Genomic DNA, 27,203 nt, shown 5'->3' on the forward strand with positions numbered 1-27,203 from the left:
GCCACTGGCAGCAGTGATTCCTGCGGCCGGGATGCCTGACGCCGCGTGGCGAGGGTGGTTGGGCCGCTGGCCTCCTCCTCCTCAGTGTAACTCCGGGCCAAGTGATGTTCTGCAGCCAAAACTGCTAGAGAGAGCTTGGCTGGGTGTTAAACTGTTTGTGAGGGTGGAAATGCACAAAGGGAGAGGCTGAAGGAGGATGCTGGCCCCGAGAGGTTTTAGTTTTGTGAGGGAACTCGATTTTTCTAAACCAGACTGCTGAGTTGTCACCTCAGAGGTAGTGCTATAACACCTGTTAGCAAATAATCTTGACAAAAGTATGAAGTGGTAGAAACTGAAGTTTACTAGCTTTAGTTCCCCTTCACCTGTCATACTTGGCAAAAAAAGCCATTCCCCCATGTCTTTTATCTGGAAATGCACACTTGGCAGGAGTATAATGTTGACTGGGGGAATAATGTAAAAGGAAAAAAAAAAATTCAAGTTTTCACTTTGTTTAATGAATTCCATAGAATTTTGCAGTGAATTCAGAGGTTACATAGAACAATGCATATTCTCAGATCATCTTGGTTTTCTTTCTAACAATAAAACTTGGCTTGCATCACATTTCTCCATACAAAGAATAACTCAAGTAAACTGGGATACTTTGTAGGGATATAATACTAAAATAATAAGTGAAATCACAAGACCTGGCTTACACAGCTACCACCAAGTACAACTGCTAATTAGGGCCCTATTCACATTGCTTAATGCTGTAGGTCCAGCCCTGCTGTCTTCTTTCAGCACCTAGAAGGTCCTGGAAAACAGAAACAAGAAAAAGGAGACTTGAAACTTCAAAAAAAATCTCTTTATTCTGTACTGCAGATGAAATCTCCTTAATGCATCTGAACATGGCCATCCAAACCATCCCATTCTTTTTAGAGCTTGCAGTCAGAGATGTCTCAAGCTGAAGGGCAGCCCTCCTCTGGTTTCAACATGTCAGTAAATTCCTCAGTGGAAAGGAGAGGCTTGTACTGAAGGTGGTGAAAGGAAGGAGCCTGCTGAGCTGGAACACCGCTCGCTGGACAAGGGAACAGCTGTTGCTCACTGCAGTCATCTTGGTGTAACTTACCAGCTCTTCCATGACAAACACTAGAACAAGTGATTTCCTGAGAAGCTGCACCTTTTTTGAAGGAGTGCTTATGCAGTCATCATCAAATGGGGACACATCCTGGACAAACCCAGAAGAGTGGGTTGCTGTGGCAGAGGGGGATGAGAGTGGAACTGGCAGAGAAGTAGAAAGGAGAACACATGAGGAGCACTGTGCCTCTCAGAAATTCCTTGCTCTCTTTTGAAGAGGGTTGAATCCAAAGTGTGTCATGCTGCTGCCTCAACATCATTACCATTTTCCTTTGGCCATGGATGTCCTACTGTTTCATTCCTCAGAGTTATCCCTGCCTCAGCCACCTCCTGTTATCCCACTGGCTCTATGGCATCTTAGTCTGTGCTCTTTTGGAAGGGTGGAGGGGGCCTCCCTAGTATGAGGAATGTCCACAGCTGCAGACGTGGTGCTAACAGCAGAACCACCTGTTTTGTAGCTTGCACAAGCTGAAGCGATTGTGTGACACAGAGTGGTTCAGTTTCTTGGGAGCTGACTATAGTCATTCTTAGGTAACCAGCTACACCAGTTACAAGTGAGCGTTTTTGCTGCCATTCTGTGAATTTTTCCTTTGAACTTTATGAGTCATGCTATATAATAGAAGGTTTAGACATGTTTTCCACTCAATGTAAGGTTTAGACACATTTTCCATGTAGCAGGAAAACCTCCTAGGAAACAATTAGGATGCAAGGCTAAAACATTTTCCTCAGCTTTCAAGTCTGGCAACTTTCAAATGACTCAACACCACTATTATTTTTTCCTTCATGCATCATTCTGGAAAAAAGGGCTGTTATTTGATGAGTTACAGGTTTTCTCCATTTTAATTTTGTCTTCAGATTTTCATTTTGCAGGCAGGACACTTTCAATGGCCATATATGAAGCTGACCTCTGGCTGGGAAGGGCGCTTGTCAAAATAGTACAGGAAACCCATGTGCCTAGAGGCTGGAAAAAATGGTTGTGTATAGAGGAATTTGACTTTCAGCATAGTTCACTCTTATCAGAAAGAGTGAATTATTTTTAAGTCTCATTCATTAAGATAATATGCAGTATGGCGACAAAAGAAAGCTCTTTGTCAGTAGCTTGGAATGGTTGTTGAAGACAATGTAGTTTCTCTACTTAAAGTACTTTATTGAGGTTGTCTCTTTCATGGTCAGTGTGAAACACAAGCAATAGAACCTGTTTCACCAAAGCTGTAAAACCTACTGATAGCCCTAGTGGGTGCTCTTGAGTAATTTGAAATTTAAAGCTGTAGTCCTGTCGATCAAGTCCTATGGCACAGGAGAACTATAAAATGTAAAGGTCTCTTTGGTTCAGTTACATACCTCATGGAAATATTTTTCTTCTTGAAAGATGAGTGTGGTAATAAAGCTGTGAGCCAGTGAACCTTTTCTGATATTTCTCTTCATGTACTTGCCACTACAAATAATGTATTTTATAATATGTACAGATAAATATATGTGTGTATATATTGACACGTGATGCTCATATTTTGAATGACAAGAGTCACACTGAAAGAGGCAATAAAGTGTGGGATGAGAAGGAGATGAGTGTGAAGGCTGAAGTATCATCAGGAGATGAAGTGCCAGTCTGAAGTGCCACTGGAGGAGGAGATTCAAATGAAAGCCAGTGGAGAGATCCTCCTAAATTCTTGCAGCTTGCTGGTGTTCAGCTTTACTGCTAGAAGGTATTTTAGAGCCCTCTATGCTAATGCTTTATACAGTGGGTGGAATTCTCTATGACACCACCTCAGGTTGGCTGTCGTACAGATGACCCTTAAACAGTGTCTGAGTTTGCTCATGGTGCTCTTAACTTCTCTGTTTCTGATTAAAATCTTGATTGTATGGAGCAAAAGATCTTACAGCAATGTTCCTGGAGTTTTCCAGATTGCTTGAGACACTTTTAGTGTATTTTCTTGGATTTGCATATTTTTAACAATATGAAATTGCTGGGAGTTGTGTGCTGAGTAAAAATATTTGAAATGGCACACTAAAGTCAAGTTTGGTATCTTTTCATTAGCAGACTAAAGTCACATTTCTCTGGGTAGTAAAAAGAGGCTCATTTTTTGCTTAGGGAGATCACTGCATCTACTTCTTAGGAATCTGACAGGACTGCAATTTGTGTGAACCCAGGGAAGTGGCTGCCTAGGCTGAGAGTGCTTCATGCTACTTCCCTGAAAGAAAGGGAATGGTTGCACAAGAGACTGGTGAGTGAGCCAAACAATGGGGAGAAAAGCAGAGAAGAAAGCTTAGAACTTAGAACATATCTATGCAAATGATGGATTCTAGTCTGAATCTGGGCAGCTTCCAGACAAACAATGCCTGCTGCATTCCTGCTCAGTGTCTCAGTGTTTCTTGCTCTTTGCCTGTGTCTTGGGAACCACCCCAAATTCTTAGCTGTGAGGGCAGCATGCAGGGCAGAACCAGCACAGGGACACTGATTTTTGTTTTGCTAAATGGACTTTGGTAAAAATGAGCCTCATAGTCCTGGCTCAGGTGCTAGGATAGGGCAGTTACAGAGCTCAGCAACATTGATGCAATGGGTCCAAACAGGGACAATGTTTTTTTCCATCAGCTCATCAGACAACTGCCTCCCAACATTGTTATCCATTGTTAGCAAATTTTGTGTAGGCATTGCAGCTATGCTATTTATTTTGCAGCCTGGCATAGATTAATAGTTCTCTGGCAACCCTTCTCTAAGGCCTTGAAAGATAATGAAGGACATCAGTAGTAAAGCCAAACTTAGGAAAAGCTGTGGTAACACCAAGCTTTTGCAAAGCTGCTGAAAAATCGAGGAGTATCCCAGACATACTCACAGATACAACCTGTGGGGTAGGGGCAGCTGTTTCCTCCTGTGGATTCTGTTTGAAGATTTCACTGAGCAGGACTGATGGCTGCCTCATGAGCTGGGAAGTGGATAGCATCACTTTGCTTTCTACTCAGAATGCCAGAAACCATGAATAGGAACTCACTGGAGCTTTTCTCATTTGGTGGGTATTTACACTAGTTGTGAAGAGGCATCATCTGCTTTTAAGTAATTTAGGAAATTCCTGTCTGTGTCATTTGCTGTTTTGTTTAAGCATTCCTCTCAATATATCTCTTCTGTCAATCATATAAACTTTATACTCCTTTTCCCTTAAGAGGTGATTTTCCATACGGAGTATCAGTGTGTAGGAACCCTGAAGCCATTGAGTCCTTTTTGATTTTACATTGTTGAGTGAGCTGCAGAAACCCTACCGGTTCTTGAGTATACTGCAGAGTAACTAGAAACATGGAGCAATGAAGAAACTGAAAAGTCCAGTCCCAGTTCTGTGATAACAGCAGAGATATTTGGGAAACTGAAGTGCTCTTTCTGGACTTCAGGTTGGGTAGACTCTGTGTTTGCTATTGTGTTTGAGAACTGTTTGTCCTGTGTTTGTTAATTAGTGAGGTTTCTAAATGTTTGAAAGTGAAAGAAATTATTCTGTGGGTTGTAGACTGGAAAATCTTGTACAGGACCCAAGGCGAGACAATGACAAAATTCTTTTTCAGATATACTCTTTTCTGAGGATGGTCAGTTTAACATAGTGTGTTTTTATGGCTGTATTAAACCTGTACAAGACAATTATGGTTACTTTTTTTTTTTTTTTCCTACATCAGAAGCTTGCTGAGTTTTAGGCAAATTTCAGCTGTAATCTTTATTGTGATCTTTATTTAAAGTTTCTGCAGACTGTTCACAAAGGAGAAACCAGACATGGTATCTACAGTCTGGTAACTACAGTACTTCATTAGGATGAGACAAGCACACAAACTGAAACAAAGGAGTTTTTAATCTTTTTCTCCACTTCAAGTACTTGAACTACTTTAATCTTTGTGAAGACAAAAGAATTAAGAGAATTATTTACATACAGAAATCGGTCCTTGCCTGCTCAGTTACTGAGGATAAAAATCAGAGCAATTTGTCTGACATCTATTGTCCTCAGCAGTGCAATTGGCAGCTCTCATTTAGACTATCAGGCAGCTGACAAGTTCCTTCTGCTTAGCTCTGTCTGACTCAGACACTCTATCTGAGTGACCTTGTACATCAATCCTAGTGTCTGAGAGGGGCTCAGGAATGAAAGCCAAGAGTATCAGCTTTGGAGTGCAGAAGTAAAGCTTGTTGGTGTGAGGAAGCAGTATAAAATGATGCCGTCTTTTATTCCCATGGCAGTTCAGTTTATTCTTTCAGCTTCTTACCCAACATACATATAAGATCCAAACAAGAATTAATCAACTCCAAAACACATTAATGACCAAGATTGCTGTTTTCTGTTCCTCAGTGTGAGTGAAATGCTATGGGAATGGGGTATCTCATCTGCATCAATGTTTCTAGCAATCCTGCTGGACAACATCTAGTAAATATCTGTGACCTTTAATAATAAAAAAATCTGTCTTTTTGGTTTTACACTGATTTTTAATTGACCCTTATTAATCAGGATTGAAAGTGGCATGTTTGCAAGAAAAGTTAGGACATTTTATCTGGAAAATGTTTAGGGTATGTGATTCAGCAGGCTCTTGTGAATAATACAGCATTGCTACCATAAAGGATTTATTTTGAGTTGCTTAAAAGAGAGAAAACCAAAAATGTGTAAGAACTGGAGGTTTGCCAATTAAAGGGTAGATTTTTGAAATTTGTCACAATGTGGATTATGTTTTCAAAATGTTTTTTCCCTGAGACTACTTTTTTTTGGATAGTGTCCTGGGATAACTTTGTAAGGATTCTTCGAAGAACCAATATCAGGGCAATATTGATAATGCATTTTGTCTGTCTTAGAGTGGGAAATCTACCAAAGACCAGTTTTTTATGAGGTGCTGGGTAGAACATAGATTTGCAACCATTTAGAGTCTGACCTGGTAATACTAAGTTCAATACAGAAGACTAACAAGGGCTGTTGGGGTGTGGGGTTTTTTGGTGGAGGGGTTTGTGCTGATTTTAAGCACATTTATATGATTTTTAGCAGATAATGGAATAAATTGTCCAAGACAATATGAGCTTGTTAGAAATCCAGGAATGACTACAAACTCCAAATTACTGGGAAATTAGCAACACCTGTTGCTACTGATTAATTAGCATGGTTTTATACATAGGCAGGTATCATGATCACAATCAGATGTCTTAGAAAAGGATGTACCACTCCCCTCTGTGGTAAGCCCAGCATAAAGTTATTATAGGTCCCTAATAAAAAACTTTCTAATGGAGCACTGGGAAGACTCGAAGTTGTCTTGAGAAACAGTATTGTTATTTCTAATAAACTGAGCAGTAGCTGTCATTGGTAGTGAAAATCAGGATCAATACAAGAGTTTTGAAGAAACCTTACTTTTGTAGTAGAGATATGTCACAGAAAGAAACAATTTGTCTCAGCTTTTGTGAATCTGTTGGGTGGTTATGTCCCACCATGCAGTGGCTCAGAGCCGGCTTTGCACTCAAGCACACCACTGCATTCTCATGCCAGAAAATCCTTCTCTACTCCTTTGTGATCACATGTAATCATGTAATTCTCACACATGCTTTGAATTTACCCTTGCATTCCCTTCTCACGTCATCTCATTTAGTCAATCTCATGTAACAGTGTCTGGCCTACCTTATTTTAGGTAACTGGTAATTGACCAGCAGATTCATTGGAAAACTTTGGAGCTCTCAAATCCAGTGTATCTTAGGGTGTATAAAAAGAAGGTGGTGTTATAGAGGAAGATAGGCCTGCTCCTGCTTGTCTGGGATCTCTTTGTCATGCTCACTATCATGCAGTTGGTAGGACAGATGGTAAAATAAAATAGCCAAGACATGGGTATGGGGAAAGGATAGAGTACTGGAGCAGAACCATGCAGTCTCACCAATAGCTAGTGCCTGCCAAAGTGATATCCAAGGAATCAGAAATCTGTGCTGGCTCCCACAATGATGGCTTGGTGCAATAAAATAATTAACTGAAGTTCTCTTGGCTATCCATCCGTGACCAGATTTCATTGACGTAAGTCATGGATACAGACTTTTTTGCAACTCATGGTATGAATAATTTATGAAAGCATTTGTATCATACATGTTGTTAAGAGATCTGTGACAAAGGTGAGATGATGCTAAAGACATGGTATTTTTTCCAGCTGTGTTGCCTGTCCTTGAGGCTTGAGGCTAATTCTGGTCTTAAAGTGAGGATTACTCAGAAGGGGCTGAACTATGGTATGTCTAACATTGCCAGAAGTTAATTTATCATAAATACTCCATGTACAGAATATTGTTTCTTAATAGAGGTGCAATGAAGGAACAAGCTTCTTAAATACTAAAAATATATTCCTTTGTCACTTCACACCAGGAACACTCTCTGTCTCTTCCCTAATTTATTTCCTTCCTTTTGTGTGCATCCCAGGTGTGAATTTATCCTTTATCAATGACTGCATTCTCCTACAGTCCAGTAATTTCTACTACATTCTTCATACCTATACTACTATACTTTCCTTGAACCAGGATTAGATGGGCATACAATTGCTGCTTTTTCTGAAGTGTCAAAAACCTGACATAAAGTACAATATTTAGCTGAAGATAATCAAACACAATTGGAAAAAAAAAGCTTACTATTTTGGATCAGCCACTTAGCTGCACACCTTCACTCTCACTCCTGCATTTGCCATGGGTCAGCACATGCATGTGCTATTCTTTAAAAACAAAGAAATGTAGTGATTGCCATAGTTCTTCCCCTTAATAGAAAGTTTCCACAATATGTTTTCTGTACTCTTTCTATTCACGCTAACTTTCACTGCCTCTTACCTAGGGCTTACTCCATGAGTGTGGAGGGCATGTAGTAGAATTTCAGTTGTTTACAGAATTAATATTAGTAATAAAGGTTAATAAGGCACAAATTCAACAAAGACTGGGTCATGCTAAGGGTTAATTGTCATTTATGTGCTGAACATGCTGACAGGTAAACAGTGGACTTGTGAGGTGAAAAATAAAAGGGGTTATGCCACTGAGATGAAAGCAAGGATCAGGTCTGCTTATTTTGTTGTATGAGCATTGTTTTAAAGGCTTCCGAAGAGTTGAAAAGTGCAGGAAAAACATCCATCACCCAAAACAGTTTTGATCTCCCTGCCTTCCTAGGGATCTCTGATGCCTTTGGAAATGAGAATTCAGCCTGGTGTTTCTTAGTGTAAGCTCAGGAGTTCTTGTGACAGTCAGCATGGCCTTGCAAGTGCTGACTGAACAGACCAAGCTGGCACACCCCTGCGTAAGAGCAGATTAACAGTGCTCCTCCCAAAGGCATTTCTCGTATTTGAAGAGCCTGATGCCTGACATCCTTTCCCTTATTGTGAGATTTGAAGGCTGAGGCAATAGATCTTGCCTTCATGCTTCTTGTGTGCTACAAGAACCTTGAGAGGAATTCCACCTGAGATCACTGGCTGCCTTCACTGACAGTCTTAAGAGAGCTTTAAGTTATTTCAGTGAGAGCCCATATTTTGCTTTGGAGACAGAAATTCCCAGGGAATCATAACTTACTTCTCCTTCATAAAAGATGCATTTTATAAAATGGTATTCCAGCTTTGAGTTATCACAAATTTCAGTGTTTTGCTTTTCTAATACTATGGAGCCTCACGATGAAAAAAACACAGGTGTTTTGTATTCAGCAATTTTGAGGTCAAAAGCTAATGACACTTGTGGTACAAACATCTGAAAGCAGGACAGCATTCAGTATTAAAGTTTTAGATATGTCTTAATCAAAAGTGAGCAAAAAGAAGAAAGGTGCAAGGAATTTGGAATTAAAAGATGCTTTGTTTGTTGATAATAGGGTCTGTATATATTATCAGTGCACAAATAGCATTGAAATATTCAAGAAAGTAGAGATTCCTTAAAGCAAGGAAAGAAGGTAAGGAAATAAGTCAGACATCTGCAGTAGGCTATAAAGGTTAAGGTGCAGACGCAAAACATATGTACTGTGAAAGAAACGGGAAGAAATAATTTTAGAGGATTGTCTTTAAAACTCAAACATCTTCCTGTACACAAGCAACAATTCAGATAGTTCTGCATTTGACATACCAGCACATCAAATGTATATATCACACTTTTTGCCTAAGTAACCACTACATAGAGGAGTTGCCTTGCTACTTCATGACTCACTTTATCATCCAACTGATACGAGGTAATCTGAGGTAAAGGTGATGATCAAATTTTTCCTAAGGTCACCCACATTATGTGAAGGGAGTATAAAAGTTTCAGAAACTTGACTTGAGCTCTGGAATATGAAATACAACTCAGGGACAAAATGATCCTAACAGATTATATTGATTTTAGATTAAATGGTTTATACATGAGGCTAAGTGAAGTTATAGATGGGAATATTTGTAATTGGAGAGATCTAGGTAAGGATCATAGAATCAGAGTGTTGCAAGAACTATGTTAAAAATTAGGATTAAATTATTCAGCAGTATATCTGTGCCTTCAGGTGCCTGAATCCAATCTGCAAGGCATGTGCTTTCCTATGTCCCCTTGTAGGGAGGAGGATTGGGATGGAGCTCCTGAAACCAGCAGTATTGAAAGAGACTTTCCCAAGCAGGAGTAGGCAGGAGAATTTCTCAGTTGTTAAGGTCAACTATGTCATTTCAAGGTAAGTAAAGGAAATAAATTCCAAAGTTTTAGGATGAAACAGCTTTTTATTACCACATTGCAATAATTATGCAGCCACTGTTTTGTTCAGGGTAAAATTTTAGTGGTTCATCTTACTCTGCTTCTGATTGGTTTTAGAATTACTTTTTCTGCTACACTCAGAGATAAGCCTTATAAAGCTTCTGAAAGGAGCACTTTGGTTTGTTTTTTTTCAGATGATTTGTAGCAGAGTTTGGGGCAAAACAGGTGTAAGCATGGCTATGATACAGCAGGGGAAACGAGTGGGAAAGAGGGCAGAATTGGTGTTATTAACAATCTGCTACTATGAAAGACCTGTAGCAATGAAAATAATCTGTTTGTCTTTGATGAAAAAAAGCTAAAAAAGGGATAAGATGAAAATGTGTGCAGGGGATGATATGTCTTGGCTGATGTGGCAGGAAGATGTTTTTTACAGAATATTTTTGGATGAATTTACATGATAAATTACCATTTTAACTGGATAGCGCTCAACAAGTGTTTATTGGAGAGGAAAATCCTTGTACCAGGAACAGGCAGTAGAAAAACAGTTTTACAGAGTTTGCTATGTGTTCTCCAAATACAGAGACTAATATAAAAGCAGGTCTTTCTACAGCCATCAATCCCACTTTCCAATGGGCTATAAACAAAAAACCAAGAGAACACGGAGCCAGATTCTTCCAAGGCTACACACTGAAACAATTATGAGCAAAAGACATAAGTCACATCAAGAAAAGTACTGCAGTTAGGAAAAACTTCTAGGGAGCACCAGAACAAGGGCTGAAAATGTTGGGGAGTCTGCATTCTTGGGTGAGTTCAAGAATCAAGTGGGCAGAGTCTCTGAGTTGTTTCATCTTTGAGTAGGAGGTTGAACCAGAAAAATCTCCTGAGGTCCGATTTCAATCTAAATTATTACATGATTTTCAAAACCCCAATTCATTCCCCCAACCATAGTTCTTGAAATTGGCAATCTTCCTGGTGTATAATCTGATTTAACTCACAGCAAACAAGATACCTAAAGGCAGTCTTACTGCCTGAGATGTTATTGGAAAGTTATGGTGATTTTAACCGAAGTAGCTGGTGCCTTCTGCCCCAGGGAAAGCAGATTAAAGGCAATTGTTTCAGAGATCTCTGCAAGATAGCAAGGAACAATGAGGAATGTATACTACATGATAAGATGACATGTGATATCTTTACAATGTTCAGCTCCATTCAACACACCCATTTGCAAGACAATATCCTTGAATATCAGAAATATTTGTTTTGGCAGGGAAATATTCAAGTAAGGTTTAATTTAGAAAAATTGATCTTCTCCAGGGCCCTTTGCTTAGGCAAGGAAGCAGAATGGGAATACAAAAATTTTTACGATCTTCAGCAAATGCTAGCATTGGGACAACCTGGATTTATTTATAGATATTGCATCTGAGACTGAACATGGATTTATTCTTTCCCTGGCAAGAAGATTTCTCTTTAAAGAGTTCATTCTTCTCCCAAGGAAAGGTTTTTGTTAGAAAAAGAAAAAGAAAAAGAAAAAGAAAAAGAAAAAGAAAAAGAAAAAGAAAAAGAAAAAGAAAAAGAAAAAGAAAAAGAAAAAGAAAAAAAAGCCCACCCAAAAAAACCCTGGCCAAATATCAAAAATTCTTTTTCCAAGGATGCTTCAAGGAGTAAAGGTACAAGTGTCTTTCTTTCCTAAAACATACATGGGTCAGTGATTTCTAAGAAGTTCTTACTGAAGCATAAACTTTGCTTCAGTTCAAAAAAAAAAAAAGATTTTTTTTCTGCTAAAAATCCTTTTTTAGCAGAAGGATTTTCAGTGATCAGAGGTCCTTCTTAGTCTTTTGACATGCAGTCTAATAATCCCTCTTTCCGTATTCTGTAGGCTCGGAATTACTGCTGTAGATTTCCCAGAAACTTCTGCTTCCTTTATTCCAGGCACTAGCATTTATCTGTCAGTGGCACAGGCTTCTGCTACAATCAGTGCAGACTGGAGAATACACCCAGGGCTACTTTAAGTATTGTACAGAATGCACAGGTAGGTATTGTACAGGTAGGAGGGCTCTGGGAGAAGGATTGCAAATGAAATTAAGAAATATATTGGGAAATTATTTTTCAGGTCAGATATGCTTTATCATTTAACTACAATCCAACAATAATCTATTGGAATAAACTTCTTAAGAAGGGAACATCCCCTGAGAACTAATGTTGTTTCATGGGGTTTTTAAAATTATTTTACCCCACTGGTCTCTTTGGGAAGTCTCAGTTCAGACATCTGTTAGCATGCACAGTTTGTGCAGACATTGCATGAATATTCAGCACCACATTGTTTACAGTGGTCACGTTTGTTACTTTCTTTGTATAGTATAGATGGAAGGTCGACTCTATAGCTAATTATCTATGTGCTAGTACAGTGTATATTGCCTTCCAAAGAGCTCCTACTAAAGGAAGGGCACTGTCACAATGCCAAATATTCAGAACTTCAGAAACTCCAGAATTTGTGTTGATATGGAAATAGAGCTGGCACAAAGGGAGGGTCTGGGTGATTTCCTACTGGAAAGGCTGTGCCCTGCAAAAAGTCAAAAAGTCATCATCAAATATTTTTAGTTGAAACATTTTTTTGAATGAAATTCAAACATTCTTTTGGAACAAATAGCTGACTTAGCTTCATAAGCCTGTGCAGTGCAAGATTGTCTGTAATGACATGATTATATATGGATTTTTCCACTTATCTCAGCATTTTTGTAATAGAATTTTAATACCATGGTATTAAATAGTATAGCTTTTCTTGGGAGTGGGGAGGGCTACAACTTCTGGGATATCAGAAAAGTTTGCAAGGTGCTAATCTCTACAATTTGGGTTAATGGAGCAGCTGGTAACAGCAGTAGGCATTGCTCTAGTGTAAGCCAGATTGCACTACAAGATGGATCACCAGGCTGCAGAATTGCACAGCACAGCACATCCTGATTCCAAAGGAGCATGGACATGCAGTTCTGCATTCTGTCTCAGTGAGACTGGTGGATGGAAACTGCTATCAATGTGCCCCAGCCTCTCTGTCTTTTCTTCTGTTGTATCACTATTGTGAGGAAAAAGGTATATGAGCTGAAAAAGGGAGGTTAAAAATGGTAATGGTGATAGGGTGGCCTTTGTGACTGGCAATACTAGACACTGATTTGGGCAGGGGAGGTCTAGGGCAAAAATTAATTCTTTTAGGATTACAGCTTCTTTTTCCAGGAATTTTGTTTTGCCTAAAAAAAATTAAGAGGGAAGAAATGGCTTGAATTCCTCTTGTACTGGGCTCTTTCTCTAGGGTGAAAAGGGTGAAAAGTAATGCTTTCAGTGTTAGTTATATTATGGTAAATGAGGCTTTTATAAGGCTATTCCAACAACCATTTAACTCTCTATCCTGCTAGGTTGGTCTACAGCTTTTGCAACTTTAATCATAGTCCTAATACCTAAATTGGCTGGAATTTAGGTTTAAAGAGATTTTGGTTGATATCTTAGTTGGGATTTTTACAGAAAGGAGAATGAGTGGGTTTGAGGCTGGACAAAAATAATGGAGTCATGTAAAGATCTAAAGGAGTTATTGAAAACCACCTTACAGGAAAGAGCAAAGTGGAATAATTAGACCGTTAATAAAACTTGGGATATATATATATATATATATATATATATATATATATATATATATATATATATATATATATATATATATATATATATATATATGAGCTAACTGGCTTCTGCTGTTGCAATCCCAGAGACCTTCACATTGATCTGTCATGAAAAACTAGAATGTCCTGTGTTTCTGTGAATTTGTGATATTTTTGTAAACCTGTCAAATCCTGCATCACACTGAAAATTCATGTCCTGGAAATACTTGCATATAATCTGTTTTTGAATACCAGGCATGTCCCTAAAATACTTTAATCCCTAGAAAACCCATCCTTCATTTTAGATAATAGAAGCAAGAAGTAATTTCAAACTTGATTTATAGGCCATTTCTTAAATTGTTCCCTTACAGCAGATGTTTTCTTGACTGAGTTTGACTTTTTTTTTTTCCCCAAGCAGTAAAGACAGAGGAGAAATTGCTGTGTCCATCTCAGGACTGTTCATGGCAGTTTTCTTGGAAGTGTCAGAGGATAGCACAGGCCACTTGTCCATGTTGCTACACAGTTGCCAGCTGAGCACTGATAGTGTAAAAGTCAAGTTAAGTAGATGATTTAGGTATGTGCAGCAAACTGTCTAATTACTCTGTGGGAAAGAGCATAGCTTGTACCGTAAAGGGACACTTTCCAAATTTTGATTTCTAAGGATCTAGCTACAGGATGATTAACTACTGAAGGTTCTGAAAAGAGATTTTTAATGATCTGTTCAAAACTGACTCCTTTGCTGAGTGTGTGAAGTGCAGTTAATTTACATTTCTTCCTACATGTGCTAGCAAATGAGCTGACTAGACCTGCTGCACATGAAAGCATTGACATTTGACCATATTACAGAGTACAAGGTTGCAAATGGAAGATTGCAGCTATCAAGGGGATCTAGACTGATTAAGCTTTTTGACACGCTGACCTACAATTTATGAATAAAGCTTTTAAAAGAGAATATGAAACAATGCTTACAGTTCTTACTATGATTTTCTAAATTTTTTTTTCTTACTCTTAGACAAAATGTGGCTAATTGAGCATTGTTTATAAACTAATATTCACAACTTTGCAGATTGTCTTCTGTATTGTTCTTCTTAGACTCAGACCCCCTAGATTCGTCTGAGACTCTCAAATTAATAAAACCAGTCAACTGTTTAGTCTACCATATTGCTATAATTGCTTCTTGTTAATATAAATGACACTGATGTCCCAGATTTTATATTTCAAAGGTTTCAATCCATAGTAAGAAAGCCACGGTGTCCATTTCCTTTCCTCCAGCTGGATAAAAATGTAAGTTTGCAAAGATGGTTTCAGTTAGTGAAGGGAGGAGTTAAAACACTGGCCTTACATCTCTGACTTGTCTCTTTTTTCATATAGCTATGCCTAAATATCAAATACAAAATCCAATTGATGGATGCACTGCTTAGAAAGCATGAGGGTGAGTTGGTGATAGCATTTTTTTATTAAGTAATTTTCATAGTGCTCAAATTGTAGCCATTTTTATTAGATGCCAAACTATTCCCCTATTCATGGTACAAAAAAAAAAAGGGAAGGATGAAAAATACAGCCATTGTTCTGTACCTTAGCATATTCCATACTACACCCTAGAAAACTCTTGCATCTCATATACAATATTCAGATTTCTTCTCTACCCATAGCAAGTCACATGCAATCTTTCAGTCTGTGAAAAAGTCTGTTATTTCTTTAGATTTTGGAGATGAGCATTTTCGTGCTGATCCTTTATGCTCTTGGTGTGTGGACATGTGAACACGTGTGTTCAGTGAGGTAACAAGATGCTGCAGGCAGACTGTGTCACACAGAGCCTGTTTCTTTTTCATGAGTAACAATTCCTGTGTCATTCTTGCAGAGACATGAACACAATAATTATCTATGGACAAAAAGGATATAAATATAAGATTTTCATTACTATAATCAATGGCACAGTTTTTTATTATTGTTCTTGTTAGGGTTTTTTCCCTCAAGATTGAGAATATTTGGGTTTTTTATCAACTCAAATTAATTCCTGTAAGTATATAATTCAAGTCATAGAGTTTGTTCCTGTTCTTCACTTTTCATTGTGGATATTTCTGTTATCTGCTCTGTTATTCATAAACAGAGTAAGTAGATTGTTTTTTTTTTCCTAAAATGACCTATATCTGCCATGTGCCAAACAGTGGCAAATATTACTGAAAATCATGGTCATAGAGATAATTTTCTTATGTAGCACATAATTAAACACTTCAGATTCAAGGGCACTCCAAGCTGTGCTGTCACATTTATATTCATATTCGCATTGAGAAGTTCCTAATCTCTGCTTGAATTCACCATTTCTCTTTTGATTTTTATACAGGATAAACAGACAGCACAGTCCAATCAAAAATAACAGTCAGACTGAGGCTGCATCCAGTGCCTTTCAGAAAAAAGTCTTCCATCATATTGATAATGAAGCACTCTCTATGTGAAAAAACATCCCTTTTCTTCAACACCGATAGGCAGAAAAATATGCTAAAGCATTTAGTCCTATCTAGCAGTATTTCTCTAATCATATAGGAGAGCTTAGTTCTCTTGTGCAAACATAGCAAAAATGGTGACTCTGCCCTAGATTTTTCAGTGCATGGGAGAAACCTCTGCAAAGTGTGTTCAGTTGTGACCAGCAGGAGAACAAGGCCTAAACCGGGAGGAATCAGTGGCTTTTCCAAAGGGAATACTCTCACTTTGCCTTATAATAATTTCTGTCTTTTTCTTCTTCCGTCTCCCAGCATTCTTCTTCAGAGTCATCATTTCTAAAAAAATCTAAGATTTCTTTGCTTTAACTAAGCAATAACTGTTTGTTATGTGATTTTGTAAATAACATCTGTTTTGATTCTGTCCATCATTCTTCTAGTTTTAAGTCAGATTGATGCCTTTGCACAAGTAGACTATTCCCTACTTAGCCCTCCAGAAGTCCTCAAATCACACATTAACTTGGATTTGAAGGTAATTTGTTTTTAATATCAGTGTGCTTTCTAAGACTTTTCTGATTATCTTCTGAGTTGGTGAATTTTCTTTCACTACAGTCTTACTCAGTCTCTCTAATATTTACTTAGAAAACCAGTAAGACATTTTGGGAATTTTGGACAAGATTTATTTTGGAAACCAGCAGTTTTTTTAATTAACCAGATCTATTATTTATAATTAAATTATTTCAGAGTTTAAATCCTTCAGAGGTGCTTTACTAACAGCTTAAAAGTGTTCTTTAGATACACATCTCTTGCACTACTGCTTGGTCTTCACCTGTTAACAGTGATACATAATCTGAGATGGTTCCCAATGTGCTTGCAGTCCAAGACTGTTTGTTTTGAGATGATTCAGCATCTTGTATAAGCACAGGTCACACCCAAAAAGAAGGCTCCTCTCAGACAGTCCTTGAGCAGCTTCTTATCTACTTTTCACCTTTGTTGCAGGAGTTTTCTCAGCAACACGCAGTTTTTTCCAGCAGTTTCAACAGTCCTTGTAATTCAGAGCATCCCCATGGCTCTCAGAACAGACTTCAGTTAAGAAAGATGTGCCAGAGCTGATTTTGTTCAAGCGACTCTTATCACACACAAAAAACTTTGCAAGCAGGATATACACAGCTTAAAAGAATTAAGCAATTCCTTATCAGCTACTGTCACTATCTTGGATTCACAGGCTAAGCTTTAATACATGGACATCCAGTGGGACACAGGAGGGCTTTTTTATGTCAGTCAAGGAAGTTATTCAGTGCTCCTTGGAACAGACTGGTTCTTGATGGTTATAAGTTTTCTTCTTCCAACATCCAGCCTTTTCTCTTAGGGATTTATACTTTTCCATGCCAGTGTTTTTCCTGTTGAATCTTCCAGCTACTAACCTTCACAGTATCAGTAACTATTTACTGTCTGTATTATTCTTCTTTCATTCCATGGCCTCATACCCTCTCACATTTTAATAGTTATTTTCTTAGCATACCTGAACCAAGGTCTCCTACCTGTGCAGCACCCAAAACAGGTCTTGGAGGATTGGCAGCTGGGCCAGGGCTAAGTATTAGGTGATATAAAAGGCTCTTTTATGTCTCTGTCCTAAGCAACTTCCAGTGCTTTTCAAGAGTACCTGAAGATTTTCTTGAAATGTCATCCTCAGCATTAAATTTAAAAAGGTGTCTTTGCTACGAGAGAAAGAAAGCTGTGGCCCAGGGAATTCTTTTTTCTGTGTGTCTTGTAGCTACTGTTCAGAATACTCACTTGAATGCTCAGATTCAAACTTTGAATGCATGGCACACAGATTTCCTTTGATTACTGTATTTTTTCAAAAGAGCCGTAATTTGCTGATTTTCGGGGCATAACACATTTATTTGCTTAGTTCAAGGTTTCTTTAATGTCAAGCTTTTCTTCAGACTATGAAAAATTCTTTCTGTTCAACCACTGCTATTGCATTTTGACAGATAAAAATGTATCAGCTAGAAATATTTGATAGTGGCTTTTTGCAGGACACAGTCTATCCAGTAGGAGATCACATAGACCCTCCCTTTGTGCCAGCTCCATTTGCTCTCCCAAAGCAGGGTGATTCCATGATATATCTGGGAGTCTCCAATTATCTTCTTAAATCTGCTTCACTGGCTGACTACAGAGCAGGGCCTTTAACATCACTATCTCCCAAGAGGTGAGTATGATTTGCCTGTAACAGAATTACAAATATTTGCAAGATGGATAGTCAGTGAAGAAGACTAACACCTTGTGTTTGCCATTTCACATAGATTTGGGTCATACTTGTAGCAGTTTTAAGAAGGATTCATGATGTTCAGTTTATCATAATTTAAAGTAGTCAAAGTCCCTCTCAGTCTTCAGTCTGAACTTCTCAGCAGTTCTAGGCAAAGAACTGCAGAATGAACATCAGAGTTGGTGTGCCAGGAGTGGCAAAAGGAATCTAAAAAAACTTTTCTCAGCTGGATCCCACATACAAAAAGGGTAAGACAAGAAAAAGCCTACTGAAGCCCCCATCTGCTGCACAGTGGCCCATGAAAAATGTATTGGCTATGTTGAGAACTAGGATAAATCCTCAAACTTAACAAAGCAGCAGAATGAGGCAAGAAGCAGGTACAAGCAAATTAAGCTTTCCACTGAAGAATGTGTTCCATGAAGAACACACAAGACCTCTCAGAAATGGCAGTTTTCCACAGTGGCATTTGTAGTCAGAGTTTTCAGTAAGTTTTGCAAATTGTAACAACGCTAAGAGGGGTCTTTATGAAAACTGGTGACACAAATGGTACTAGTAAACATCATCACAGTGGTTAGCAGCAAAAAGGCAAATGAGATTTCTGAGTCCGTGCCACTCACATATTCAGCATATCTCATCCTAGAAAGTCTCAAAGGCCGAAGTCACGTCTGTCCTTTTGAAGAATAATGCTTGTTTACTGGTACATGCTCCTGAATCAAGTCTGTGAGAAATCTCTCTTCTGTCCCAGAGAGCACTGTGGGTTCCTTAGAAATCAATCTGGGGCAAGAAAATACTAAATCAAAACATGTATTATCTAAAACTGCAGTAAACAGGATGTGTTGGGGTTTTTTGCTCAAGGAAAACCTAATTTTCAAACTGATAAATTTACCTAATTTATTTTGTTTACAGCTTAATAGTACTTTTCATCTAAACACTTCCCTATCCAGACGTTTTATTTCTGAGGTGAGTACTTTTATTTCTACAGACCTTTTAAGAAAAAGCAGTATCTAGTGTTTTCTATGGATATAATCTGTGTGCTAGCTCATTTGCAAAAGCTTGGAGGAGACAAGAAAACTGGTTTATTTTAGTGCAAGATTTAAATTTACATGTCTACCCCATGGTAACTCTTCCTAACTATATCATACTACAGTTTAGTCATTCTCTACTCCTCTGAGTGCTAGATTTACTCTCAGTCTTTGAAACAGTTATAAAGAATAAGTGGTAGTCGTCTGTCAGATCAGTCTCCTTTCATTCCTCTTCAAGGTAATGGTATCTCTGCTATTGGTACCCTGACTTCTCTTTGCAAAGATTTCTGATTTCTGACTCTTGGAGATTATGAGGATGAGAAATAATAGTCATCAGTCTATAAATGTGATGCAAAAAATTAAGATACTATGAAATACTTTAAAAATATTGCACTATTTACTATAAGATGATAAAATTCAGAATCTCCATTGCAAACTGAAGCTTTGTCCTCTAGGAGTTTTCCTACTTTTCAAAAGGCTGGCTATTTTGGAAGGCTATCAACTTTTCCAAATTATTTATATTGTGAAGGTGATAATTTTTTTTTTTTTTCTGGAGTCACTCATTTCCTTAATTTCTTTAACATACCAATCTTTTTCTCTCTTTCTCTTGAAATACATTTTTCAGGAATAGCCTTTAAATTGTTTCTCTATATATGTTCAATATCAGTGAGTTTAAAACTTCATAATTTGCTTTATCATTTCTGAGACTCAGAGTATTTGCAACGCTAATTTTGTCAATTCAGTGGGTGTAATGAAAATGAAGTATTTTTAATACCAGTTCATTACAAGAGGATTTGTTTATAACACCTGATTATGATGCAGCTTAGGAACTGTTGCTTGAGAAAAGCTTTGCTCTCAGCAGTTTTTTTCTCTTTGAACCTGCACAGATTGCTCAGAGTTGCGCAGCAGTGGACCCAGTGCTGCTGAGGCTGATGGCTACATCACCTCCTGAAGTCAGTTTAAATGCAGACAGATGTGTCCTACAGATCACCAGCTGTGTAGAAGTGTTTGCTGTTCTGCCAAATTCAACCACCCAGTACATCATTGCAGGGAATCTAGTAAGTAAAAGGAGCTAGAAGATAACATTCAGTGCTGGGGCTGAACAAAGCACACAGTAATCTTCCCGGTCCTTTGAAAATCTTAGAGATTAGCATAAAATAGCATATACTGGTCTACCACAAAAATTCACACTGTTTTGTGGCATTTCACAGGAAGGAAACACACACCACACATTGTAGGAGTTAACAGATTTAATTGGCAGGTGCAGAGAGCCCTTTTTTTACATGTGGGAGGTTGAGTAATTACTCAAGAATAAATCATAATATATAAAAATGTTACTGTCTGATGCCCAGTGTTCCTAACCTCTGTGTTATAAAATAGTTCAGTGTGTCCCCAGACATCTTTCCATTAGATTGCAAGTGAACCAATTATATCAGCCATGCAAGGACCTAAATGATCCTAATGACAAAGAGGCAATCAGGGCAGTGTTATCACTTTGTTCACTCAACCCCAGTTGCTGGCAGAAAGCAGCAAATTCACAAACGATCTCACAATCTATATGTATTGACTACATGGAAAGTTTAGACAATGTGTTTCCAATCACAAAAGCAATTGCATTTGTGCCTTTATCTAAGACAGCATCTATCTGTGCATACAGTCACAGAAGACTGTTTTGTTCTTTTTCCCTGCAGACAGCCAGTACCAGAGCCAATTTGAGTATAAGCAAACAGAAGTTGATTATCTCATTACTTCTGAAGAGGTAACCAAGAAAAATTCAGAAAGAAGCGTTAATTATCCCTGCATTAGGATACAACAGAACTCATTGCATCAGCCCAGCAGTGCTTGTTTCGCCATGAGAAAAAGAATATTAGTTACCTTCTTTCTCATAGGAGCTCCAAGATACTTTCAACTGGCTGGTCTAAATCTTGCAGATGAAATATAATAATATTGTGGAACAACCATGTCTCTTGTGCTCCGTGATGCTCCCCCTTTCTGTAGCTTAAATATCTTTCCAGGTGACAACATTCAATTTATTTAGTATCTTGAAGGCTTCTGTTTCATTCCTGAAGGTTATGTTGAAGGCATCTGTTTCTGTCTGTGTTGGTGTTGGAGAATCAAGTTTAGTAGTTTACTCAAAACCCTCGGAATGTTGCTGCCATGAAAAGTCTGAGCATCAAACACTGAAGTGCTGGAGTGCAAACTCTGCACAGGACAACTGTCCCTATAGTTCTCCATACACCTTCATGAGAGGGGCAGGAAAAAGTGAGACTACACAGCACAGCACACACTGCAGCAGCATGTCATCAAACAAACGTGACTAGAAAGGTGCCTGTAGTTTGAATCAAAGCTCAGAGCTTTTTAGATTTCATTTAGATCTTGCTGGTTTTGTGGTTACCTGCAGTTGTGCTTGTTCCCAGCTGTTTTACAACAAATGTTATTCACACTTCAAGTTGGGCTGGGTTTACAGCCCCTTTCTCCATAAATGCACCTGATGGGTAGAAGCAAAGACTTTCAGACAGGTAGCCCACATCAGTGTTTCTCCATGTCAGCTCTACACATCAAGCTGGGTTGGACTTCCAGAATTTATGACAATTTTTAATCTATTATAATTTCATTAAAGAAAAATGTGAGCAGTCTTTTCTTAGTTTTGGTCACTGGACTTTTTAACAGGAAATTATCAGAGCCTGGTAGAGTTAAATTATAATTTAATAGAAAATGACTTAGAATTATCAGAGCCTGGCAGTATAAGTTTAAGAAGTAATGGTGCTGCTCACTTAGAGCTTTTGACACAATAATATGTTCTCCCGTTCTTCAAAACTTTGTTTTTCCCCAGAATTGTATTTACAGTGAACCAAAGATTCATTACAGGCATCAGCAGGAAAAGTTAGCAAATCACAATGATTAGAAATATATAGGATAGGAGTTTATTCAAATCATAATGAACATTTGGTGAAGGTGTAGGTCAGCCATTCCAGGAAATGATAATTCCAGAAAAATCTGATTTCCCAAGTTTTATAGTCACAGCACCGGACTACACATGACTGGAGGAGGAGGTTAGTACCAGAAAGAGACAGTGATTCTAGATCTCATTTGTAGTTGTGCCAGTTTTAATTAAAAGCTGTTGGGAATTGAAGAGCCTTTGAGAAAGTTAAATATGTGAATCAGTGTGAAATCAGTATGAATTTCCACAAATGAATCTTCAAGTGTGCATAACTTGTGCCTTCAGTCTTTCTAGTGAATCCTCTTATTTTACTTTTTTTATTTCAGGTTCCAGTTCTCCCTGCTGCACCCCAGTCTTTGCTTCCCTGATGTAAGTTGATGGTTTCAGTGCCTAGGAAAGGTAGCTGAGCCCTCTGGAGACAAAAGAAAGTCTTCTGAACTTATTGTGAACTATTATTGGTCTGTCTTAGGCCTATCATCTGCCACTGCTTTTTCTGTTTTGAAACTCTTTATTATCTGCTTTTCTTTTTCTTTTCAGTAAGAGGAGATACCTCTAAGAGTGTTGGGGTTTTTTTCCTCATCAGACGCTCAAAATGTTACATAGTCTGCCTGAGTTCAGACAGAATTCACAGCTAGATTGAGTATGTGTAGTAGTTGGAGTAAATACAAAATCAGGCTTAAGCTCAGTTTCAGGAATTATCTTAAATCACTTCAACCAAATGCAATTGCCACTGTTTAGATAACTCAGTGTAGACTGTAGACTTGGAAATGCTCAGTGAGACTCTGTAGCATCTCAGTCCAACCCACCTCTTTAAGTAAAAGGACACTGATCACAGTGGCAGAGCATACAGGACAGTTCTTCTATCCAGAGAACAGTTTACTTCTGAGAACTGAGTCCTGCCAGCTGAAATGAGCTTTACCATATTTCATCCCAGGTACTTAACATACAGGAAAAAAAACCCTTCCATTTAATTAATTTCAAAAAACTTGTATATGCCATGTATATTTTGCATTGTTTAGTTGCAACTTAAACCAAAATAAATATATTTTTTTCCTGAGATTTTCTCTGTCAAGCTCTGCTCTGATAATTTTGCTTGTCACTTTGGTCCTAGCCCTCCATTTTCCTCATCAAGCTACAACCTCATAGGCATCAGGCACTCATCACCAAATGCACTTCTTCCCTCACAGCAGAAGTCACTGTTGGGAAATTTTCTGTCTTAAGCTTCACAGAGAATAGTGATTCCAGTAATCAATGGTAAGGACTGTAGCCAGTTCCCAAGCACAGCTGGAGAGAAAGCAAGACTGAAGCCATAAAAGGGAGTGCCCAGATTTAAAGACTCAGTTATGGGAGGTTTTCTTTCTATTTGGTGACAGCTGGACAGGTTTACTTTGTGCTGGACTTCGATCCTGGTTGTTCAGCCATATGGATCAGAGCCTGGCATAGAGCAAGTGTTTGCTCCCTTTCAAAACACTGGGCTTGGGTTCCATTTTCACTGAATACAGTGTGGCAGCAGAGCTGAGACAGGCTTGAGTCTTGTCCTGACACAGTCAAGCCACAACCAGACAGTGGCCCAAACTGAGGAAGTGCAGAGCACACTTTCATCTTTGGGCTTCAGGGTAACATCTCTGACTTTATCACCTCCCTCTGCCTTTGTGTTTAGCCTGCTGCCACAGGCAGGACATAGTAGAAAATCAGTTCTGTGGGATACAGGGAGTAAGGAACAAGGAACAAGGAGGTGATGGCAGAAAGAAGCAGGCAGGAGGGTACAGAAGGTACCTCTGAGGTGATCAGAGGTGAGAAGACTGCTGAGGAAAAAGGTGAGCTATCAGTGAGAAGAAAAGAATGAGAATGAAAGGGTGGGAATCAAAAGTCAGATGTTTAGAAAAGCAAATAAGAATAAAGCTGGGGTTTGATCCAGGAAAATAGGGCTAGATGAGAGTAAGAGGAACCCACAGGCTGAGAGGATCAAGTAGAGAAGAAAATAAAGATGGAGGGTAAGTCAGAATGGAAAACAGCAGAAAACAGATTTTGGGGAAGATACCAGAAGAGGAACAAAGGCAATGTCAGACAGCTGAGAGATTGTAAGGGGTTTATATGCAACATTTTTACAGCGTTTTTTTTGCTTTTTAGGACATATGAATAATAGCTCCCTTGAGAGTCACAACAGCTAATTAAAGGGAAATTGCAAACAAATTGAGTTCCTTGAGAAAGATGCTTCTGAAGTGCGTTTTATTATTACTTTCAAATGTATTTATATTTTTCCTATTTGAAGATAAACTAGGAAAAGGATTTCCTCTTCTTAGTTTGGCCCACACTAGCCTGACTGGACCTGTAATAAAAATTAATCAGGTGAGAAGCTGAATTTCTTCTTACAGAATATTGCTTCTGTTTCAGGCCTGTGAATTTGTGTGTTTTCCGGTGGTGGGTAGATCTAAATGTTGTCAATAGTAAAGCTGTCACTACATCAGATATAACATGCAATCTCTGAGCCCAAAATGAGCCCCTCCACCCCTAGCAGTTGTAGGTTGTAAAGGGTCCACCAGCTGTTTGGGGTGCCAGTATGGGAACATGACAAGTACAGCACTGCTATCCCCAGCAGGGCTTAGGAGCATTGAGTGTCTGAGGCCTCATTACTCTGACCATTCTCTAAGAAGGCTCATGGGCAGAATGTCTCTGTGGTAAGTGTTGCTCAGTCTTTTGGAGAGTTGTATTAACCAAATCACAGCCCATTCCTACCCTAAAGATAACTAAAGTTTAGGAGGCACAAAGCCACTCTTGCTTCCTGCCCTGCTGAGGGTCTTACCGTGGAAACAAGTCCCAGGGTACTGTACCTGAATATACCCACCCGAATTTAGGTAATTTTATATGTTTTTCTTTCTTTAGGGTCATCTGGTTATTTGCACTGATGTTCACTATCAACAGGAGGATGAGCCTTCACAGCCATTGCTGATGTCCTTTACATTTAAAGAACAATAAGAGAAAAATTTAGCCTTCCTTCTATTGTCTTATAGGCAGTAAATGTTATAACATTAGACACATGGCTTTTCATCACTATTTTTAATGTTTTACTAGAAACTTCTTAAGCACTTTTCACAAAGCAAATCTGTTGTTTTTAAGTTCAGTGAGTGTAGCTAATTGTAATTGATGCTTTGAAAAACTTGCTGCAGCATGATGAGGAGTGACAGGTTCTTTTCACTAGAGTTGTAGACAATACATTTTCTTAATATTAAGAGCCAGTTTTTGCATAATTCAACTTATCTCCCTTAGTGGTAGCAAAACTGTGTGTGGAGTGAGACCTTATCCTTTGTAAGAATTTAACAATTTGTCCCTTTGTAACTGGACACCAATAGGTGGGAACAGATCTATAAAGCTCAGTGAATTCCCATGTAATTACAGAATCATATCATCTAGTCCAGACAGGCTGAAAACAGGACTAATTAGATGAGGTTATTGAGCATGGTGTCAAATTGAGTCTTGAACCCGTCCAAGGACAAAGATTCTTCAATCTCTCAGGACAATCTGTTTCACTATTTAATTACATTTAGAGTAAATTTTTCTCCCTAGTACCTAATCAGTATTTTCCATTTTCCAGCATGATCTGTGTCCTTTTGTACTTTCACCACACTTCCAAGAAGAGTCTGTCTCCATTTTCTCTGTAGTCTCTTTACAAAATTTGCAGGCAACAAAATGGCCTTTCAAGCCCTCTCTTCTCTAAAGTGAACAGCCTTATCTCTCCTTGTAGTTCATCTTCTCCAGCCCCCTTGGTGGCACCTGCTGGTGCAGGCCAGAAGACAAGCCTTGCTAGTAAAAGTGGCCTTTTCTATGTCTTTTGTCACTGGTCTCCCATCCTACTGAGCAATATGCCCACATTCATCTTCTGCTGTCAGTGTACTTACAGAAACCTTTCCCACTGCCCTTCAGCTCCAGCTGAACTTTGGCTTTCCTGGTTTCATTCCTATGTGTGCAAACAAGATACTTGTGTTCCTTCCAAATAGCTGGTCTCAGTTTCCATCTTCTGTATGCTTTTTTTTTTGTGTTTAGGTTCACTCAGGAGCTCCATGTTCTCCATGCTGGCTTTCTGCCACAGTTGCTCAACTGTCTGAACATTCTAATGGCAGTTCTTATGCTCTGAGGAGGCTGCCCTTGAAGATTAGCCAGCTCTTCTGGGCCTCTGCTATCCAGGGCAACTTCCCACAGATCCTGCCAAGCAGGTCTCATCTGAAGTCTATGGCTGTAATTCTGTTCTTTGTCTTGTTGCTTCTCCCAGCATCTGAAACCCGACAATCTCATGCTCACTGCAGCCAAGGCTGTATTTGGCCTCTCTGTCATAGAGAAGTTGTCTGATTGTGAGTAGCTGCAGCTCTTCAAGGGTATCAGTCTCCAAATAATTCCATACCTCTAATATTTGTAAAATGGAAGCTGTAAAATTTTTATTTTTACCAGTGTCAACAAAGACATTCAGCCAAGAGACATTAAAAGTGTCTCTTGGAATGGAAAGGAAAACTACAAATGTCACACTACAGAAAGTTCAGTTCAGGATAGAAACATGGCTTGTGTAGTTTGAGCTGAATCAGTTTATTTATCCAGCTGTCTGATAGAATACTAAAAAAAGGATCCTGAAACCAAATAGCAGTAAATCATAGCAGGGCTTCCAATTCTTTGTCTTCTTTGGTAGGTGAAGAGTGACTAGAAAAAGAATGAAAGAAGAAGAACTCGAAAGAAATAGAGATTTTCAATTAGATTGGTGTCCCTCACTGAGACCAGAAAATGTATAAAGGTTTATGTAACTGAGGGTGTGAGTTATATTCATCATCATTTGCCAGAGATACAAATAATGAAATTATTATGCATGTGACTCCCCTCGGTGAATGTTAAATCTGTGTGAAGTATGAGAATTTGTTGACTGACTGGCAAGTGTCTCTACCTTTTCTATACATGGATTGCACAATGAAGTGACTCAGATTGCCCAGCAAAGTGCCCCATGACTGGGGGAATTTGCTTGGAACTTGCAAGGTAATTGATTAAATCACCTCCTTGACAAGCCAAGTAGTACTGGTTAGCTGAAGTACTGGTTAACTGGATAAGAAAACAGAAGAAATAGAAAATATTCACTGCAAGGGCTTTTTACTATATATTTG

At 38.6% G+C, this 27,203-nt stretch overlaps 1 protein-coding gene across 1 annotated transcript; it reads left to right on the plus strand.

Annotated features, from left to right (window-relative positions):
* The first annotated feature begins 6,928 nt into the window (after positions 1-6,928).
* LOC107204358 (BPI fold-containing family C protein-like) lies at positions 6,929-26,815 on the plus strand. Its single transcript, XM_033514689.1, is given in 16 exon segments — positions 6,929-6,932; positions 7,193-7,318; positions 9,623-9,734; positions 11,628-11,765; positions 13,814-13,951; positions 14,619-14,679; positions 14,767-14,827; positions 16,274-16,365; positions 17,873-18,017; positions 18,020-18,045; positions 19,009-19,062; positions 20,012-20,182; positions 20,816-20,883; positions 22,392-22,434; positions 23,253-23,319; positions 24,338-26,815. Coding segments are annotated over 16 exon segments (1,395 nt in total). The 3' UTR covers positions 24,427-26,815.
* The last annotated feature ends 388 nt before the right edge of the window (positions 26,816-27,203 follow it).

This window comes from Parus major, chromosome 1A (assembly GCF_001522545.3).
Source record: "Parus major isolate Abel chromosome 1A, Parus_major1.1, whole genome shotgun sequence".
NCBI lineage: Eukaryota > Metazoa > Chordata > Aves > Passeriformes > Paridae > Parus > Parus major.